Here is a 22,350-nt window from a genome sequence, read left to right on the forward strand (position 1 = left end):
TCAAAGGGGAGAGATGGCAACAGATAAGAGCCAGAAACAGATGGCCCTCACATTCTGCCCCCCTTAAGGCCCCCCTCCCGCGAGTTCGGGAGGCCGAGGCTTCTCGGGGTAGGCGCAATGGAATTCGTGTACGAGTCGGGGGGCTGCCATATGGGGGGCTGCGACCCATTCATCGTGTGCAGCGCCCAGATGTTTCCACCGTACAAAGTAAAACAGTTTCCCCTTTTTCCACTTGGAATCTAAGACCTTGGACACTTCCATGTGGGTATCCCCTCCCACAACAGTGGGCACTTCAGGTTTGGAAGGGGGGTGGAACTGGGGAGCGGAAACGAAAGGTTTGAGTAGACTAATGTGAAAAACGGGGTGCACGCCCCAAAGAGTTTTGGGTAGATCCAGCTCCACAGTCACCTCGTTAATCACCCGGGTAATGGGAAAGGGACCCACATAGCGGTCATTGAGTTTCTTACAGGGTCGGAGGGAACGCAGATTTTTTGTGGAAAGGTAAACCTGTTCTCCCACCCGGAGTTCCCATCCCTGCGTTCGGTGTTTGTCGGCCTGCTCCTTGTATTTCCGCTTGGCCCGTTCAAGGTTCTTCTGTAGCCAGGGCCAAGTGGAACTGACCGCCCGTACCCATTCCTGCATCTCAGGCACTGCCTCGAGTTCGGGGGTGACGGGGGCGGCACCAAAAGGGCCGAAATCAGTCCCGTACACCACTCGAAAAGGACTAAACCCTGTGGAGGAGTGGGGGGCATTGTTGTACGCATATTCGGCGAAAGGTAACAAGTCCACCCAGTCATCCTGATGGTAATTGACATAGCATCGGAGGTAGCACTCGACCACGGCATTCACCCGTTCGGTTTGCCCATCAGTTTGAGGGTGGTAGGCAGACGAGAGACCCTGTTCCCCCACCCCCATGAGTTTCAGGAAGGCCCGCCAGAATTTGGCGACGAACTGAACCCCCCTGTCGGAGAGGACCTTCCTAGGGATCGAGTGAAGTCTGAGGACATGGGTGACAAACATTTTGGCCAACCCCTGTGCCGACGGGAGTCCCGTGCAGGGGACAAAGTGGACCTGCTTGGAAAAGAGATCTGTAATAACCCATAGTACGGTTTTGCCCCTGCTGGGGGGTAGATCAGTGATGAAATCCATGGCGATTACCTCCCATGGCCGGGCGGGGGTCTCCAGGGGTTTCAGAAGCCCTGGGGTTTTACCCCCCCTGTTCTTGGCGGTGGCGCATATGGGACAACTGCGCACGTACAGTTCCACGTCCGCCCTCATGCCCGGCCACCAGAACTGTCGTCTCACTAAATGTAACGTCTTGACAAACCCAAAGTGACCGGCCAGCTTGGCTCCGTGGACCAGTCCCAAAACCTCCTTGCGAAGGGAGGCTGGGACATAGAGTTTCCCTCCCTGCACCCACCAGGATTCCTGTTGCTCTATACCGGATGGGAGCGTCTGCTGCTCCGCTTCCTGTAGGGACGCTTCTCGGAGGCGTTGCTGAAAAGCCTCCGGAATTCCCTTGAGCGAGGGACCACTGGGGTGGCGGGTTTGTGACCGGGTGGAGACCGCCAAACCAAGGATCTCTCCCCTTTGCTCTGGAGTGAATAGCGAGTCCACTGGACGATCAAAATCGTTGCGGTACTGGGGGAGTCGGGATAGAGCATCCGCTAGAGCGTTTTCCTTGCCGGGCACGTGTTTGAGGGTGAACCGGAATTTGGCAAAGAACTGAGCCCAACGTATTTGTTTGGCGTTAAGCTTTCTAGCCCCTTTGAGGGCTTCCAGATTCTTGTGATCGGTGCACACTTCAAACGGGAATTCCGCCCCCTCTAGAAAACGCCTCCACACAGTGAGAGCATGCTTGACTGCCGCGGCTTCTTTCTCCCAGATGGCCCAGTTGATTTCGGACTGGGTAAACTTCTTGGAGAAATAGGCGCATGGCCTTAAGGCGCCGTTTTCGTCCCGCTGCAGAAGTGCCCCTCCCATAGCCACATCGGAGGCATCCACCTGGACCACAAACGGTTTGGTACAGTCCGGGTGAGCCAGGACCGGCTCGGACGAGAAGAGTAGCTTCAAGTCCTCAAAAGCCTGTTGGCAGGGAGGGGACCACTGCAAGCGGGCCGAAGGCAAAGCGGCATTAGCACCCTTTCCCTTGGTGCGCAGGAGGGAAGTGAGGGGAAGGGCCACCCGTGCAAAGTTGGGGATGAAATTGCGGTAGAAGTTGGCAAACCCCAAGAACTGTTGCAGTTGCTTGCGCGTGGTAGGGGGTTCCCAATCCCGCACTGCCTGAACCTTTCCGGGATCCATTTCTAACCCCTGGTGGGAGATTACATAGCCTAAAAAGGTAATGGAAGGCTGGTGGAATTCACATTTAGACACCTTAGCATATAACTTGTGGTCCCGTAACCGCTGGAGGACTTCTCGCACCAGCCGGACATGCTCTTCCATGGTTTCAGAATAAATGAGTATATCATCCAAAAATACCACCACCCCCCTAAATAACAAATCATGTAACACTTCATTGATTAATTGCATAAACACACTCGGAGCCCCAGAAAGTCCGAACGGCATCACTAAATACTCAAACATGCCAAAACAGCTCGAAAAAGCCGTTTTGGGTTCGTCCCCCTCTTTTATGCGGATGCGGTGATAGGCTTCCACTAAATCCAGTTTGGTGAAAATCCGGCCCTCCTTCAATTGTGCTAGCAGGTCTGGAATGAGAGGGAGGGGGTAAGCGTTAGACTGCGTGACAGCGTTGAGTCTCCGAAAGTCTATACACAGTCTTAAGTCACCCGTTTTCTTTTTGACAAAAAAGGCTGGGGCGGAGTACGGAGCTTTGGAGGGACGGATGAAACCCCTCGCCAAGTTGGTATCCAAATAGTCCCGCAACACTGCTTTTTCACCGGGGCTCATGGGGTATACCTTCCCCTTGGATAACTTGCCGTCTCCAACAATTTCAATCGCACAGTCGGTCTCCCGGTGCGGGGGCAGTTCGTCACACTCCCGCACATCAAAAACATCAGAGTACTGGGAGTATTCCGAGGGCAAGTTAGGGGTGTTGGGAACGGGTCCCGGGGAACCCACTAGGGCGGCCGCCGGGGTACCGGGCAGACGATCCCTGTCATGCATGGCGCAGGGATTCTCTGGGAAAGTCAGGATTCGTTTGACCCAATCAATGGAGGGGTTGTGGCCCCGCAGCCAGTTCATCCCCAAAACTACGGGGGCAACTATGGGGGCAATGGTAAAGTACAGTTGTTCCCAATGCTCCCCTACAGTCATGACTACCGCGGTAGTTCGGTGAGTGACGGGCCCCTTCTTAAAGTCACTCCCGTCCATCTGGGAAAAGCGGAGAGGACCCGGGAGACGTTTGCGGCGGACCTGCAACCTCCGGGCCGCCTCCTCACTAATCAAAGTGCGGGCGCATCCCGAGTCCACTAGCGCGGGGAACTCTAAAACTGGACCCCCTTTTGGTAAGGAGAGGTGGACCCGGATATAAACATTATCCTCTTGGGCGCTTACCATCGGTGGAGCTCCTTGCACAACGGACGGAGCGGTCTGCTGAGGAGCCCCCCTTACAGCAGACCGACGGCGTTTTTTGCCGGCGTTTCCCACTCTTCCTCCTCGCTGGACGAGGGGGACGAGGTATTTGTAATCCGCGACTCGGCAGAATCAGAGGTTGCATTGGTAATCCGGGGTCCCGACGGACCCGTCGAGTTGGCGGCCCCATCCAAGGCGTGCGCGTGTAGCGCCGAGGGAGTGCTCCGTCGTCCCGGAGCGTTGCTTCGGCGTCGAGGTTGACCCTCTGCGGGAGCCTTCTCTGGTTCATTCGGGATGGGACGAATGGAAGCAGGGCGTCCGGAGCGGGACGGGCATTGGGAGGCGAAGTGACCTTTTCCTCCACAGACCAAGCACACCCCTGCCTCGAAGCGTTTGCGGCGCTCCGCTGACGTGGGGCCGCTACCGCCTGGGGTACGAGGGTCACGGACCCCACTTGATCTGTCTCCTTTCGGTTTAAAGTCGCGGCCGGAACGTTGCTTGGACAAGTACAGGAGCTGCTTCCTATTTTCGATGTCGGCGGCGTGGCGCACCCAACCCTCAACATCAGGGGGGTTACCTTGCATAAAGGCCCAATGCTGCAGGTCCGGGTTCAGGCCCTCTCTAAAACACTGCACACGGGTAGCCTCACTCCAGTCCAAAATCCGACTCGATAAGGACTGGAACTCGCTCGCATACTGCGCCACCGACTTAGTCCCTTGGCGCAGTTGCATCAGAGCGGCTTTGGCCCGCTCCCCCAGATTCGGGTCCTCGAACCGGTTTCGGAGGGCGATCATAAAGTCATCCAAACTCCGTAGCACAGGGGAGCGGAGCTCGTACTGTAACACCATCCACGCGGCCGCTTCGCCTTGCAGGAGGGAGGCCACATACTGGACCTGGGACTCTTCGGAGGTAAAGGTCCGGCCCTGCTCCCGCATAAAAATGTCCACTTGGACCATGAAAAAGGTCAACTGGTCCCCCGACCCATCATACGTGATTTTCAGGTCCCGGCGGGCCGGAGTGCTGGGAGGAGGCGCGGGGGGAGCCGCCGGTGTCCCATCCGGAGGGTTACCGGGCGGAGGCTGAACCTTCAGCGCGTCCATGGCAGCAGCCATCTCCTGCATCACAATCTGCATGGCATCTATGCGTTCCACCATGGATTGGCGTTCCTCCTGCCACTGTCTCCGCTCCTCATCCATCAGAGCGTCCCTACGAGCGGGGTCGTCCTCGAATCCCGTACCCGTCAAGGCCAAGCGGCGGTGCTTTGCCTCGGTCCGGGAGAGTGACCAACCTTTCGGAGAATCCAGCCAAGTGTTAAAGGTGTTCTTGGGTCTTGTGCCCGGACCCGGTCCCGGGTGCGGCATGCCTGGTACCTTCCGCTTGGCTTCCTCATCCTTTGGGTCCGGCTTCTCCAGTACGCCGCTTCCGTCCGGCGAGGCCGGAGGAGTAGTCTTATCCTCGTCGCCTGGCATTGCTGTCCCGTAGGGCACAGGTGCAGAACGAAGAGGCAAAGACTCGCAACTTAATGTGAGAGTCCCCAACCTAGCTGGGCAAACCTCGCCAAATCAATTGCTCAGACTTGAATGCAGAAACAAAAGATTTATTGAAGGCTTCAGATAGAGAAGACAGTCTCATGGATTCAAAGTTGCGAGTGACTAGCATATCGGGGTTACAGTATTTATCTACTACAGGGCATGAAGGTTCACACGCAAGGCATGGGAGGTTACAAGGCAAAGTGGTGCAGCACAAAACATCAAACAGACCCGAAGAGACAGTGAGGGCTATCAGCATTTCAAGGCCGGACTCGGCCCGAGGGAGTGAAGGCAGAAAGCACAGCAGGGGAGGAGAGGTGGCACCTGGGCGCCATGAACGAGGCGGGGGACTCAGGAAGATACATGGAGGTGCGAACTGCTTGTACGAGTTCAAAGGGGAGAGATGGCAACAGATAAGAGCCAGAAACAGATGGCCCTCACACTTGCTCTCTGAGTTTCAGAAAATGGGCTTTTGACCTACAGGAAAGGGAGAAGTCTATATGCAGAACATATACTTAGGAAAGTTGGATTAGATTTAGACGAAGGTGGAGTGAAAATTGGAGAGAGGAACATTAACAATTTGAGATATGCTGATGATACTACATTATTGGCAGAAGATAGCAAAGACCTGAAATGACTACTGTTGAAAGTTAAAAGAGAAAGTGCCAAAGCAGGACTACAGCTGAACATCAAGAAGACAAAAGTTATGACTACAGGAGAATTACACAACTTTAAGGCTGACAATGAGGAAACTGAAATTGTTGAAGACTTTCTATTCCTTGGCTCCATCATCAGCCAAAAGGGAGACCACAGCCAAGAAATCAGAGGAGACTGAGACTGGGAAGGGCACCCATGAAGGAGGTAGAAAAGATTCTGAAGTGTAAGGATGTGTCACTGGCCACCAAGATCAAGTTAATTCATGCCATCATATTCCCTATTACTATGTATGGCCGTGAAAGCTGGACAATGAAGAAAGTAGACTCCTTTGAAATGTGGTGTTGGAGGAGAGTGTTACGGATACCGTGGACTGCCAAAAAAACAAATCAGTGGGTTATAAATCAAATCAAGCCTGAACTGACCCTAGAAGCTAAAATGACTAAACTGAGGCTATCATATTTTGGTCACATTATGAGAAGGCAAGAGTCACTAGAAAAGACAGTCATGCTAGGAAAAGTTGAGGGCAGCAGAAAAAGAGGAAGACCCAACAAGAGATGGATTGACTCTATAAAGGAAGCCACAGCCTTCAGTTTGCAAGACCTAAGCAAGGCTGTCAAAGATACGACATTTTGGAGGACTTTGATTCATAGGGTCGCCATGAGTCAGAAGCGACTTGACAATACTTAACTAACACACACACACACACACACACACACACACACACACACAGAAAACACAGAAGGAATAGGTTGGCTATAGGAGGTTCTAACAGTTCCACACTGTCCACTTGGATTTTTGACTGAAATCAATGAACCTGGCATTTGAAAGTGTTGTAATTCCAGTCTGGTCTTGCCACAACAACCTCCTAGGACAATTCCACCCAGAGTCCACTGTTACAGTTATTTTCAGATCTTCAAAGGATGGATCACAGCTGAACAGAGATCTTCAGAATTCAAAAGGGACTGGAAATAACTGGTTCTGTTTTTATGTAATCCAGTTGTGGAAATGGAACAGGTAGTCTGGTAGAGAAGAAAAGCTTTATAACACCATGCTTCAGCCATGCTCTGCATCGTGAGTGCTAAGATTTAGGCCATGTTTTCTGCAAGTTAGGATCTGACCATCTATCGGTGCCAGTGTGGTGTAGTGAGCCAGCGTGGTGTAGTGGTTAAGAGCAGTGGTTAAGAGTAGTGGACTCTGATCTGGAGAACTGGGTTTGATTCCCCACTCCTCCACATGAAGACAGCTGGGTAACCTTGGGCTAGTCACAGCTCTCTTGGCCCCACCTACCTCACAGGGTGTCTATTGTGGGAAGGGGGAGGGAAGATGATTGGAAGCTGGTTTGAGTCTCCCTTAAGTGGTAAAGTTGGCATATAAAAGCCAACTCTTCTTCTTCTCTATCAACTTTAGCTCTTTGATGTGCCAATGGAAACTTCATTGGTGAAGAGTCAACAGAGTCAAGTCCACCATCAGACAATTATTCCAAAGACAAACTTAGTCCTCAATGACAACGACCATCAGATGTGATGAATAAATCCCCCAGAGTGTTCTGGAGACACAGGTTCCACAAGTCCACCTTCTGTATGGAATCCGGCTGTAGATACAGCAGTTACATGAACTCCACAGACAAATCATGCTCGAAACATATATCTAACCTGGCCTTCACTGATTTGCCAACTGTCTACATGTGTATTGCCTTGAGTGACTGGGAAGGATGAAATGAAATAAAAGAATGCTACATGGGTATTGTGCGTGCGTGCATGTCGTCAAGTCACAGCTGACTTACTGAGGTTTTCAAGGCAAGAACCGTTCAGAGGTTTGTTGTTGCCTGCCTCTGCATGGGCTGAGAGAGTTCTGAGAGTACTGTGACTGGCCCAGGGTCACCCAGCAGGCTTCATGTGGAGGAGAGGGCAATTGAACTTGGTTCTCCAGATTAGAGTACATCGCTCTTAACCACTAAACCATGCTGGCTCATGGGTATCATATGTAATCAAAATTTCAGAGAGAAGATGCACTGCCTGTTGCAGCGGTACAGAGAATTAAACAGGGGATCTGTTTGGTTTGCTCAAGGGACTGGGGGTCATCACCCCGTTTATTTAACTGTGCCTTTCTCCCTAACTCCTTTCACAAACAGGGTCCCATTAACCATTTCACTGCAGTAAAAGTTACACCGTACCCTCTCCTCTCTCCCTCCGAGCAACTGGTTCCTTTAGTACCATTTACAGGCCCTTGCCAGGCAATGACAGAAGTCACATGAAATCATGAAGCTGCCTTATACTGAATCAGACCCTGGGTCCATCAAAGTCAGTATTGTCTACTCAGATCAGCAGTGGCTCTCCGGGGTCTCAGGCAGAGGTCTTTCATATCACCTTTTTGCCTAGTCCCTTTAACTGGAGATGCCGGGGATTGAACCTGGGACCTTCTGTATGCCAAGAAGATGCTCTACCACTAGAGGACAGGCAGCCAGCCTAGTCTTCTTTGAAGCTGGAGCCTTTGCTATGATATTTTACAGATCTTCTTGCCAGAGCTGTGTTTAGGTACTGATACTAGAAAGGATGGCATAATGATTTTGAATAAATAAGCCCCAACTGGCAATATCCCTCACACACAAAACTGTGCTAAAAAGGAACCCCCTCTGAGGCAACTGCTTTCAATATAAAAGTGGGCACTGAACCTCTCCCAAAAAGGCTCGCCGTGACTTTTTCTACCTTAATTGAAATACAATTGCTGCCTCACTCTATCGGTTCTGCCTTTTTTCCATCAGAACCAACTCCCTCCCTTGTAATAAATCAGAGCAAGTCACCTCATGGGAACGCTTCCGGAAAATTTGTTCTTGGGCTCATTAAAGGCAAGCCGATGTCCCGTCTGGTTAATTTCAGAGCCTTCCGTAGGCTCAATATGTCTATCCTTTGAAGGATAGCAAACAGGCGAGGCAATTTATAACATCCTCCAACAACGGGCATATTCACAGCAAAAGGTGCTAGCTGTTTTCCTCCTCTGTGGTGCTGAGGATCATTCAAGGTAACCTCAGCCGAAGAGTCGGCATGTTCAGAGTCTGACGCAATCCTTCCTGCATAGATCCAGAAGCATTTGATGCTGGACGTATTAACTGGGGGTAAAGCCCACAGTTTGAAGATACAAAAATGCCATCAAAAGCCTTTTGTTAAAACATGTGCGCCCTGCCTTTCTCTGAAAACTCAAGGCTGCTTACAAAGGCAACGCTAGGCTGCAAAACAGGTTTAAAAAAACTTAAAAATTATGTGTACTAGGCAGCCTACAACGCCCACTCGTCTTCTGTGACATCTGGCGCAGAATTCACTACTTCTTAGCGACCGCAGAAGGCTCTCCAAAATAAGGTACCCTGACATGCCTGACCAAAAACAAACAAGAAGTGAAGGAGGCCCCCTCTGCATCACTCTGGGCAGGGCATTCACACATGAAGCTCCCTTATTCTGAATCAGACCCTCGGTCCATCAAAGTCAGTATTGTCTACTCAGACCAGCAGCGGCTCTCCAGGGTCTCAGGCAGAGGTCTTTCACGTCACCTACTTGCTTAGTCCCTTTAACTGGAGAGGCCAGGGATTGAACCTGGGACCTTCTGCATGCCAAGCAGATGCTCTACCACTGAGCCACAGCCCTTCCCCAAAGGGAAGGAACGTTCCCAAGGGAAGGAACATTCCAAAGGATCAGCCATGTCACCAAAAAGGCCTGAGCTGAAGGGGAGTAGACTGCCTTGAGAGAGGGCACAGCAAAGAGGGAATTATCTGAAAGGCTTTAAAGGTGAAATCCAAAAACAAGAACGAAAGCCATGTGATACCTTCTATTATGAGCCACTAAATGGACATAACACCTTATGCGAGCCCTGGGGGTCACCAGAACTCTTCATCAAGCTGGGTGTTAACAACCTTTTAAACAGGCAGAAGGGTCAGAAGGCAGACTGTCTGGGCCATGACGTTATGGTCTGATCTTGCGTGCATCCTCGGTGAGAAGCAAGCAGGCAATTAGCTTCACTGCTGCTGAAGTCTTAAGTTAAAGGTAAAGGTAGTCCCCTGTGCAAGCACCGGGTCATTACTGACCCATGGGGAGACATCACATCCCGACGTTTACTAGGCAGGCTATGTTTACGGGGTGGTTTGCCAGTGCCTTCCCCAGTCATCTTCCCTTTACCCCCAACAAGCTGGGTACTCATTTTACCGACCTCGGAAGGACTGAAGGCTGAGTCAACCTTGAGCAGGCTACCTGGAACCAACTTCCATCAGGATCGAACTCAGGTTGGGAGATGCAGTACTGCAGCTTACCACTCTGCGCCACGGGGCTCATCTAAGTCTTGAGTTCCAGCACGGTTAAAGTTAAAAGCCAGCACCTTAAACTGGGCCCAGAAACAAACAGGTAACCAGGGTGAAGCATAGGTGTTCTATGTTCCAAAAGGCCAGCTCTAGTTCTTAAACTAAAGTCTGCGTGTAATTTTAAAATATTTTTCCCAATGGTCAAAAAACAGCTGACCGCTTCCTTAATGGCAAGTCAATTTTTATTTATATATTGACTTTGTTTATACCCCTGCCTTTCTCCCCAATGGGGACCCAAGGAAGCCCAAGTTATTCTCTTCCCCTTTATTTTATTCTCACAACCACCCTGTGAGGCCAGTCAGGCTGAGAGAGTGACTGGCCCAAAATCACTCAGCAAGCTGCGGCGGCAGAGTGAGGATTCGAACCTGGGTCTCCCGGATCATAGTCTGACACTCTAGCAACTACAGGAAACATGCTCTCAATGTGGGGCTATGCACAGAAGACAACACATGCGTGTAAAGTGCCAACCAGTCACAGCTGACTTATGGTGACCCGATAGGGTTTTCAAGGCAAGAGGCATTCGGAGGTGATTTGCCATTGCCTGCCTCCACGTGGGCTGAGAGAGTTCTGAGAACTGTGACTGGCCCACGGTCACCCAGCAGGCTTCACATGAACACATGAAGTGGCCTTACACTGAATCAGACCCTTGGGTAACAGAAATGAGGGAAATGCATACTGGATAGGGGATACACTTCTGGGTATGACCAAGATCTTGGGGTATGGGTGGACCGTAAGTTAAATATGAGCAGCCACTAATGAGATCTCGGGGTGCATAAACAGAGACATAACATCCAAATCGCAAGACACCAAAGTTATGCTGTACACTGCATTGATCAGGCCACACCTGGAGTATTGTGTGCAGTCCTGGAGGCCTCACTTCAAAAAGGATGTGGACAGAATCAAGCAGGTGCAGAGGAGAGTGACGAGGATGATCAGGGGCCAAGCCCTAGGAGGAAAAGCTGAGGGATTTGGGAATGTTTAGTCTGGAGAAGAGGAGGTTGAGGGGGGACATGATTGCCTTCTTTAAGTATTTGAAGGGCTGTCACTTAGAAGAGGGCAAGGAGCTGTTCCTATTGCCAGCAGAGGACAGGACTCGCAATAATGGGTTTAAATTGTGGGCGGAAAGGTACCAGCTGGATATTAGGAAATAATTTTTTTACAGTAAGAGTTGTTCAACAGGGGAATCAGCTACTTAGGGAGGTGGTGAGCTCCCTCACTGGCAGTCTTTAAGCAGAAGCTGGACAAACACTTGTTAGGGATGCTCTAGGCTGATCCTGCATTAAGCAGGGGGTTGGACTAGATGACCTATACGGCCCCTTCCAACTTTATGATTTTATGATTCAAAGTCAATATTGTCTACTCAGACCGGTAGCAGCTCTCCAGGGTCTCAGGTAGAGTCTTTCACATCACCTACTTGCCTGGTTTCTTTAACTGGAGATGCCGGAGATTGAACCTGGGACCTTCTGTATACTAAGCAGATTGTCAGATAGGGCTTCTGACAGCTCCATCCTCAAACAAGATGGTTTCCCCGCAAACAAAATGGAGTTCTCCGTGCACTCCTCTCCCCCCCCCCGTTTTGCACACGAGCTCCGGCCAGGGATTTACAATTGTATTGGGACCCGCCCGTGTAAATCTTCGATCTGATATCGGGTCCCACGCACAAAGCCGAGAGCTCAGCCATCTCCTCCACTGATTGCTCATGATTGTTTCTGTTTCAGTTTTACTTAAGTCGTTACCGGCAGGAAACGACTACATTGTTTCTTTGTTCCTGTAACCCTATTATATCAGCCCTATAAATGTATTCACACTCCCCATGTCATGTATTCCAACCTTGCGCGTCTCTTACTGAAATCACTGACTTCTGGAATAAATCTTTGAATCGCTGCTCTGCCTGGATTGAAGGTCTATTGCCTGAAACGCTGTGTATTTGCTGAAGCCTGACACAGATGCTCTACCACTGAGCCACAGCCCCTCCTCTTCATGTGGAGGAGTGGGTAATCGAACCCAGTTTTCCACATTAGAGTCTGCCATTCTTAACCACTACACCGAGAAGACAGCATGCATTCATCACACACACACACACACAATTTGAATTCAGTCAAACAGTAGTAACTAAACTAGCAAGGAAAAAAAATCTCCAAAAAACTTCAATGCCAATTTTTTTAGTAGTCTGATGTAATAAACAAAGAAAGTAAACAACTGACATGTAATCTGCAGGGGGAGGAAAGGGAGCAAAGATAAAGGGAAGACAATTAGCAAATGACTAATCTGTTTTAATGATCTTCTTGCAAGCTGCCTCCGGCGTTTGTGAGAGAGAGTGAGATAAAAATATTTGAATGGAATACTTTAATGCAGATAAACAGACCAACAATTAGAAGCCAAAAAAAAGCAGTAACTCCTTGCTACTTAAAGGCAGGCAGCCCAGCAGGATCCTCCAGAGAGGCTAAGAATTACACCAGCACAAAGTGGGGAAGCCTGAAGAGCAGTTTCCAGGGCCTGAAGATGGTGGGCTTCTCAAGATCGGAGTGTGACAGCGTGAGGGCATATATGCTCACTACGGAGCCGTTGGACATTAGTCGGATTGCCCCCCGCATGTGAGGAAGCATCATAAAACTCTGCAATGCACGCCGTGCAGTCCTGGGCTCTTTATGCGGATCAGTGGTTCCCAAAGTGGACACTAGAAGTGGGCCCCTTCAACTGTGTTGTTCACTAATTTACAATAGCTCAAGCTTTGGCACCGTGCTGGCAAATCTGGTGGAAACTATCAGAATTTTTTTTCCAGACTTTGAAGAGGTGGTACCGCTGGATCAAGTTCATCAGTTTTGTTGAATGAATTTCAATTAAAAAGTTTTAATTTGATTTTGAATGGATGTGGTATTAATTGTTACTGTTTTGACATTTTATTGTTATGATCTTTAGTGAGTCATGCAAACCCCTATTTTGAATAATGCTTTTTATGGGATAGGGTAGGGGGCACTGGGGTTGAGTTTGTGGAACCGAGAGGGCGGTGGCCCGAAAAGTTTGGGAACCACTTGTGCCAGATGATGCTTTAAAGGTATCACGAAAGGCTTGCTTTTCGCTGTGTAGGCAGCAGAGTTCGCAAATGCTGATGATATCAGCCCCTTCGTGTCTAGAGGCCATTTCGAGGTCCAGCGCATCAAGTCACTAACCACCATTTTGCTGGAACTGCTAATGTAAGAGCATGACATGCGTCCTACTGTATCAGACCAGTGGTCCATCTAGTCCAGCACGCTGTTTCACGGAGTGGCCAACCAGTTACCCTGGAGGTCCGACAGAAAGGCACAGAGGTTGAGGCCTTCCCTGACGTTGCCTCCTGACACTGGTATTGAGAGGCTCACTGCCTCTAAACATGGAGATTGCCTTGACACACCATGGCTAGTAGCCACAAAACCAGCATTTCCCACATTATAGGCAGAATACGGCACAAGGACTGAAAACAGTACCAACGTTCAATATATATATGGATTTACTGGTAGAACCCATGGTAGGTTATTATTATTATCAAAAACAACAACAATTTTATTTGTATCCCGCCCTTCCCCGGTGAACTGGGCTCAGGACGGCTAACATCATGTAAAATGCAAACATAAAACAGGATTATAAATATCATACAGTTTAACAATCTAAAACAGAAATACATTCCAATCCCGCTCCGATGGCACAAAACTTCTCCACATTCCATACTCCCTATCAATGTCACAACCTTGGGGGGTGGGGAGAGGATGGAGATGGAAAAGGGTGCATAAAAGGACATTTACTGGTAGAATCCCAGCCGGCGCATTATCAAGAGAATTACCTGTGTGCAAATATCTGGTTGCCTCAGAGCATCTGCTTCCATGATGGAGAAATGGCCAATTGCAGAGTTAGCATGAGAACCCGCTGTGTATGAATGGACCTGGAACAAAGGCATGGTTTAGAAAAGGCGATGCACATGGTCCACCTCTCACATTGTCAATTATTTTATACCATTAGTACATATTTGGGGTTAGTGGGCTGTATCTAACTGATAGCAATTGGAGCACCATTCAGAGACATCACCCCCACCCGACTAGGGTTCCCAAAACTGCCTTGGAAAATGCCAGATTTTGGAGGCAGTGCCTAGAGAGGGTGGAGTTTGGTATGAATGTTTTTTTTTGTTTGTTTGTTTTAATTGCATTGGAAGTCATTTTACATCTCCATACCTTTATAATTACAATTTACACTTTCCTTCTTCCAATACAAATTTTCCCCCTTCCCCCCCACCCGGACCAATCCATAATATCATATTTTCAGTCATGAGCATAGCCTTTTTAGTTTTACTAAAGTCTCTTTGTTGGCTTCTCCACTTTTCACCCAATTAATGTATGCGTTCCACTTAGTCTTCAACTCCATTTCTTCTGTTTCTCCCATCGTCTGTTGTTTTAAGTATCCTAGCACATCTGTTTGCACATATTCAAACACATAGTTATTCCACCTGTCCATAGTCCACTTTGTTTTATCTTTCCATCCAAAAGCTATAACTGCGTGAGCCGCTAATATCACTGCTTTAAACATCTCATTCTCTTTTCTACCTTCTCACACCCCATAATTCCCATAAACATCAGGTCTACAGTTACTTGAAGTCTAATCTTAAACAATTCTCTAATTTTACTAAGTATTTTATTCCAAAATTCTATTACCCTTGGGCACTTCCACAAGTATGAGAACCACCCCTCTTTTGCGTTACAATGCCAACAATTCGGTCTCATTCCTTTGATCATATGTGCTATTTGGGCTGGTGTTCTATACCACTTCAGCATTATTTTCCTTTCCAACACTTTATATCTATCCATCTTCAACATTTTAATACCCTTCATCATTTTATTCACCATTTGTGTTGATATTGTAGTTTCCTTTGCCCATTTTGCCTGTAGTATTCTAATCATGAGTTATCTCTTATCATCATTCTGTATATTTCCCCTGCTAATCCCTTTCTAATATTTGCTTCACTCTTTATTAACTCTTCCAATTCATTGTCCTCTCTTTTCATACATTCTCCCCATTTTCCTTGTTTTACTGCTTCATATAGTCCCCTCAGACCCAGCCAGTGTCTTTGGCCCACGTTTGGTATGGATGGGATGCCGCTTTGAGGTGAATCTCTAGGCTGCCTTCCCCAGTCTCTATGGTCTTTGTCACGGAGCATCACTACATAGAGGTCATTTTTTTCCTCCTTCTCCGCAATTAACTGGGGATGGGAAATTGGGCCCAGGAGTGGGCAAAATCCCTGCCCCAGGAAGGTAAATGGGAGACCTAACCCCCCCCCCCCCACAGCCCACTCCTACTCTGGGGTTGAAGGGGCCTGCAGGAGCAGTTTAAGGTATAATGCAGGAGGAAGACAGAAATGTGTACCCAACTGCGTTTGCTTCCTGGCTCAATGCCAAGTGCTGTTTTCAGCCTTCAAAGCTCTGCACGGCTTGAATCCAATGTACCTGAAAGACTGCACCCGCCCACATGCACTCTCGCCTGTATGCCAAGATTGTCCGAGCTGCCACTGCAGTGAGAACAAACCACTGTGGAGGTGAATTAGGTGGCGACCTGCATCGGGGCCTTCTTGGCGACCACTCCTAGGCTCTAGAGCTGCCTGCCTTAGAAACCAAGTCTCATCCACCCCCACCCCCCCAATTACAGGCCTTCTGACACCAGCTGAAGACTTTGTTTGGGAAGGCCTTTTCAATTAGATTCTTAACTCCTGGATTTCGTTTTGTACTTTAAGCATAAAGTACAGGCTAAATCCCTGTGGCACAGAGTGGTAAGCTGCAGCAGTGCAGTCAAAAGCTCTGCTCACTACTTGACTTTGACCCCAACAGAAGTCAGTTTCAGGTAGCCGGCTCAAGGTTGACTCAGCCTTCCATTCTTCCAAGGTCGGTAAAATGAGGACCCAGCTTGCTGAGGGTCAAGTGTAGACGACTGGGGAAGGCATTGGCAAACCACCCCGTAAACACAGTCTGCCTAGTAAACGTCGGGATGTGACATCACCCTATGGGTCAGGAATGACCCGGTGCTTGCACCTTTACCTTTCTAAAGCCGATTTAACTCTCTTCTTAGACAGAATTGATGACCGGAAAAAGATCCCTTCAGAAATATGGCCTGTGCCTTTTAGATCCCTCTGAACAGGTACCTTGTGCCACAGCTTGCACTGCTCCTGCCGTGCGGCGTGCCAACTCCGCCATCGAAACTGCAGGCGTCCGTTTAACCACTGCAGGTATCGGGCATCTCTCTGGCCTTCCTGGTGGGTTTCCACCACCAGGCTGTTCCATTCTCCCTGGCTTCTCGAAGTGGTATCCCACTAAGATGGAGCAATAACAAGAAGCAGCTGCTTTTTTATTACATTTTTATTTCATAACTAAAAATACAAACGTAAAATACATAACAAAAAGAAACACAACACAGTACATGCACAAAATCTAAGATATACAAAAACAAGCTTTGAACGGGTGAATACATAGTTTTGTTACCCTCTTACTGTCTTCCCTATGATACGCTATTATTGCTTTATATAACTGAATTTACTGCTTTTTATTCAGCCTTTCAGTCTCATAGTACAAGTAATTTAAACCTGCATAATAAAACTGACCATTATTAAATCTTTCTAGCTACTACATAATCTTACATGAACTTGTTTGTATTCGCTGGATTCTATCATATGCTTTTCCAACATAGCATCATAACTATGTGATGCAGTGGTTCAGTGCGGTGGTTTGGAGCGGTGGAGTCTGATCTGGAGAACTGGGTTTGATTCCCCACTCCTCCACATGAGCGGGAGAGGCTAATCTGGTGAACTGGATTTGTTTCCCCACTACCACACACAAAGCCAGCTGGGTGACCTTGGGCTAGTCACTCTCTTAGAGCTCTCTCAGCCTCACCTACCTCACAGAGTGTATTGTAGGGAGGGGAAGGGAAGGTGATTGTAAGCCGATTTGATTCTCCCTTAAGTGGCAGAGAAAGTTGGCATATAAAAACCAACTATTCTTCTAAACATTTTCATTTATAATTATACATAATTTACGAGACACATGCATAATATAGTTTCCAATTTTGGGGGGGAACTCTTCACTGGATCTTTTATTTACATAGTTTGTCAACTTGGCCATCGCTGCAGACTCTGCTGACTTGTCTTTCCAAGGAAGCAGCTGATTTTTCGGCAACAGCGCAACGGACAGTTGATCCCCCACATCACATCTGACTGTGCTGGGAGGCTGCACTTCTACGCACACATCTTGCAGAGTAAGCCCTGCTAAAGCGAATGGGACCCGTTCTGCAGAGGGTTGGGCTGAGAGTGGCTTCGCTTGGCTTGGCCCATCTTGAGGCCAAGGCAAGATGTGAACCGAGCATGACCACAGCTCCTTCTCTTACCCACAGTGCTACTGAATGCCCCCTTCCCCTTCCAACTCATGTCCCGCCATCTGTTCCAAATAGTTTCCCTTCTTATTTTTTTCCCTTTCCCCCTTCCATACCAGTTTGTTTCTCTTTGGGCCTTCCATACCATCCAGATTTTTCTTCTAATCTTCCATTATCTTCCAATCTTCCATCATAACCACTACACCACGCTGACAGCCAGTGGTTAAGAGTGGTGGTTTGGAGCGGTGAACTCTGATGTGGAGAACCAGGTTTGATTACCCACTCCTCCACATTAGCGGCTGATGCTAATCTGGTGAACTGGATTTGTTTCTCCACTCCTACACACAAAGCCAGCTGGACGACCTTGGGCAAGTTACAGCTCTGTTAGAGCTCTCTCAACCCCACCTACCTCCCAGGGTGTCTGTTGTGGGGAGGAAAAGGGAAGGTGATTGTAAGCCAGTTTGAGTCTCCCTTAAGTAGTAGAGAAAGTCGGCATATAAAAACAAACTCTTCTTCTTCTTCTAATCTGGAGAACTGGGTTTGATTCCCACTCCTCCACATGAAGCCAGTTGGGTGACCTTAGGCTAGTCACAGTTCTCTCTGAACTCCCTCAGCCCCACCTACCTCACAGGGTGTCTGTTGTGGGAAGGGGAAGGGAAAGAGATTGTAAGCCACTTTGATTCTTCCTTAAGTGACAGAGAAAGCATATAAAAACTAACTCTTCTTCATTTCAAAGGATCACATTATCTAAAGACCTATTTCACAGTGCTTCTGCAATTGATAGAAATCCATTGACATTTAGGCTGAGGTGTGCAATGATCCTGCACTCTTTGTCGCTAGTCGGTCAGGCAGACTCAAGAGCACCAGAGAGACACTCTTGGTAAGTGCTACGGCTCAGCTGCCACAGCTTCCAAAAGGTCTGTGACGGATGTCTGCTCTGGTATGAAGATGGTCGGTTTTTTTGAAGAGCTGGCTGCTCATTGACAAAGAGCAGCATGCAGTCCCTTACTTCGGCCAGCCCCCTGTGTCAGCAGCAATCAATCAGAAGAAGAAGAAGGAGTTGGTTTTTATATGCCGACTTTCTCTACCACTTAAGGGAGAATCAAACTGGCTTACAAGAACCTTCCCTTCCCCTCCCCACAACAGACATCCTGTGAGGTAGGTGGGGCCAAGAGAGTGTGACTACCCCAAGGTCTCCCAGCTGGCTTCATGTGTAGGAGTGGGGAAACAAATCCAGTTCACCAGATTAGCCTCTGCTGCTCATGTGGAGGAGTGAGGAATCAAACCCGGTTCTCCAGATCAGACCACCGCTCCAAACCACTGTTCTTAACCACTACACCATGCTGGCTCTCACACTTGTCTTTCCATCAAGTGACTCCCCAGAGTAACGCACAAGAGGTTAACCAAACTTCCCAGGCACCAGGAGTAAGGGCGAAGAGACCAGTGTGCTGCGACAGACTGAAGCGATGTTGGTGGCAGACATTTTGGGGCAAGGATGCACAACCAATACATTTTTTAAAAATCCAACAGGGGATGAAAGTTCCATCCTCATATAAGGTCAGGACAGGCAGGGAATTAAGAGGTGGCATCTTCAGTTTACTTATTTATACGTTTTTACCCTGCACTTCCTCCAAAGAGCCCGGGTAAACGTACATTGTTCTGTGCAACTCCGTTTTTACCCTTACAGCAACCCTGTGAGGGAGGCTAGGCTAAGAGTAACTGGACCAAGGTCACCCTATGAGATATGATTATTTCAATTTATAGCCCGCCTGCCCTGGCCAAGACCAGGCTCAGAGCGGGTAACAACCATAAAATTCTCGGCAGAGTGAGGGTTTGAACCTGGGTCTCCCAGATCCTAGCCTGAAACTCTAACCTTTACATCATAAAACACATGACACCCATGAAGCTGCCTTACGCTGAATCAGAGCCTCGATCCATCAAAATCAGTCTTGTCTACTCAGACTGGCAGCGGCTCTCCAGGGTCTCAGGCAGAGGTCTTTCACATCACCTGCTTGCCTAGCCCCTCTAACTGGAGATGCCGGGGATTGAACCTGGGACCTTCATGCCAAGTAGATGCTCTAGCACTGAACTACGGCCCTTCCCCAAACAGGCTTTGAGCACCTGCACAAGGCACTGTCAAGACTGGCACAGGCTTAGGAGCCGTTTCTTAAAAAACATGTTTTTTAAATATCATTTTGTGCTCTCCAGAATGTTACGAACCAGTAAAACTCAAGAACGGCTCACCCTTTCCCACCCCCCCTCTGGTCCAAACTCACGATGATAAAGTTTCCTGCAGATTTTGAAAGAAGAAGAGTTGGTTTTTATACTCCAACTTTCTCTACCACTTAAGGAAGAATCAAACCGGCTTACAATCACCTTCCCTTTCCCTCCCCACAACAGACACCCTGTGAGGTAGGTGAGGCTGAGAGAGTGTGACTAGGCCAAGGTCACCCAGGAGGCTTCATGTGTAGGTGTGGGGAAACAAATCCAGTTCACCAGATTAGCTTCCGCCGCTCTCGTGGAGGAGTGGGAAATCAAACTTGGTTCTCCAGCTTAGACTCCACCGCTCCAAACCACCGCTCTTAACCACTAGACCATGCTGGCCCCATTACAGGACCCCATTACAGCTACACAGGTGGCACAATCAGGTCTTCCCCCCCACTCTTCTAATGTAAAGATATCAGTTGTTTGTTTTCTGTTGCGTTGAACAGAGCAAGCGAGCTGGCCGAGCATCTGTTCTGCAGCTTGATCCTCGACACGGGGAGAGCACCGCAAGGCACCTCTGCATCGGGAAAGCTCCACGGAACAAGCTCTCGGCTCAGAAGAGGTGGTGGCAGCACCACTCAGCTGCCACCTGCTGGCACATTAAGCCACAACAGCAGCAGAAGAGCCGACCCACTCTCAGACATAACCTAGAGATATTTTACATTACTCCTTTCCAAGGCTACGTTAAAAAAAAAACTGGACATTCTCACGGAATAAAAATTTAGCATCCCACTCTTAATCCTCGGGGGTCCACTTTAATTCCATGAGGACTATTTTCTCCTTGCCCTGTCCCGGTAACCGTCCTCCCTGACAACCTACTGTTGGGAAAAAGGGATGTATTATTTATTTGAATTGTCTGTAAACGGTGTTCTCGATGAAAACTGGAGGCGATTTTATCATTGTGGCAATGCCCTAGGCTAGCAGACTGCGATGGCCCAGGAGGCTTATGGATCGGCTTGGGAAATAAACCAGCCTCTGCCTTTTCATCAACCTGACAGTCTGCATGTGTGTGAAAGAGAGAGATCAAAAGCTGTGTCTCCAAAAACTCTGGCTCTTCCCTAAAAGCCAGCCGTTCTGAGCTGCTTCTCTTTCATCACAGAAATGTACCTGAGAAGCACATTTCTTCTCAGCAACAAAAGCCCTTTCAGTAGGTTAACTGTGCCCTGCTGGGAGCTCAGCAGAAGCTTCTAAAGATGGGTGGTATGTGAAGGCAACATCTTAATCCTTCATTGTACGCAGCGAATCCAGCTAGAGAAGGCAGTGTTCTTCTAGCAACTTCCCCTCTGCCACTGTCCTGGACTGGGGGAGAAGGCAGCACAAATACCCTTCTGCTGGTCTTTACAAGAATTAAGGTCATCAATGGGTAGTGCAGAAGTATGTGCCTTTTCCCCAAAGGCAGGACAAGCTGTAGTGACAGCCAAGGATGGCTCTTCTGGATGTGAGGGTGATCTGGATGCGACATCTGTCACCCCATTGATCGCCAGGGTTGATTCGGCTGATTGGGGTGGCTAGGCGGGTGTCCCCTACCTCCCTCACCACTCCATGTGCTTCCCTCCCGAAGCTGCGCACTCGGTGGAAGAGGACGACCATCCTGGATAGAAGGAGTGTACCATTCTTCGGTCAAGGGTATACGACAGCTGTACTCCCTGCTGAAACCTCCAAACAAGCTCAAGGGCAGCTCTTCCTTCAATTTTTCTGACCATAAACCAGCATTATTTGTTGCAATGAAACACTCTGAAGGTGGAAGAATTTATGAGAAGAAACCGGCTTACAATCATCATCTTTTCCCCTCCCCACAACTGACACCCTGTGAGGTAGGTCGGGCTGAGAGAGCTGTGACTAGCCCAGGGTCACCCAGCTGGCTTCATGTGCAGGAGTGTGTGTGTGTGTGTGTGTGTGTGGGGGGGGGAAATCCAGTTCACCAGATGAGCCTCCGCCGCTCATGTGGAGGAGTGGGGAATCAAACCTAGTTCTCCAGATCAGAGTCCACTGCTCCAAACCACCGCTCTTAACCACCGCACCATGCTGGCTCCACGCTGGGATTCAGAAGAACTAGCAGATTGTGGCAACAGATCATTATAACATTGTTGCACTACAGAACTACAGTGATTACTTATTTTTTATAAACCCCAAAAAAAGCCCTCTAGTTCCAGGGCTGGGAAGTGGCTGTGATACTGAGGCAAGGGATGAAAACTGCGGGGTGGGATCCTCTAAACCAGTGGTTCCCAAAGTGGGCAGTACCACCCCCTGGGGGGGGGCGTTGGGATTACCTAGGGGGTCACTAAGAGGCAAGGGGGCAGCAGGGGGGCGATAGAGGTGGGCCCCTTCAACTGTGTTGTTGGATAGGGTAGGGGGCGCTGGGGTTGAGTTTGTGGAACCAAGGGGGCGGTGGCCCGAAAAGTTTGGGAACCACTGCTCTAAACTGTGCATCTTCCCATCTGGATGGCTTGCTAATGTGCACAGACAGCATTCTTTCTGGGAAAGATCATACCAAACTAAGTCTGAGAAAGAATGCACAATGGATAAGCAAAGCCTGGGAAGTGGAACACTTAAGGAGGATGACATCAGACATTAGAAGACCAAAAATAAACCCACCGTAGGTTTGGAAACCCAAGCAGAGAAAACCCTCCGTCTGGATGCTCTGAG

General features: G+C 48.9%; 1 protein-coding gene across 1 annotated transcript in view; it reads right to left on the minus strand.

The window, feature by feature from the left end:
- Positions 1–22,350, minus strand: part of TEDC1 (tubulin epsilon and delta complex 1) — a 53,202-nt gene that overhangs the window by 23,960 nt on the left and 6,892 nt on the right. Inside the window, exons 5-6 of the mRNA XM_056844689.1 lie at positions 16,220–16,387; positions 13,880–13,978 (exon numbers count right to left, since the gene is read on the minus strand). Coding sequence (XP_056700667.1) covers positions 13,880–13,978; positions 16,220–16,387 — 267 coding nt within the window. The remainder of the gene's footprint in view (positions 1–13,879; positions 13,979–16,219; positions 16,388–22,350) is intronic.

The sequence above is a fragment of the Euleptes europaea genome, chromosome 2 (genome assembly GCF_029931775.1).
Source record: "Euleptes europaea isolate rEulEur1 chromosome 2, rEulEur1.hap1, whole genome shotgun sequence".
In the NCBI taxonomy this organism is placed as follows: Eukaryota; Metazoa; Chordata; class Lepidosauria; order Squamata; family Sphaerodactylidae; genus Euleptes; species Euleptes europaea.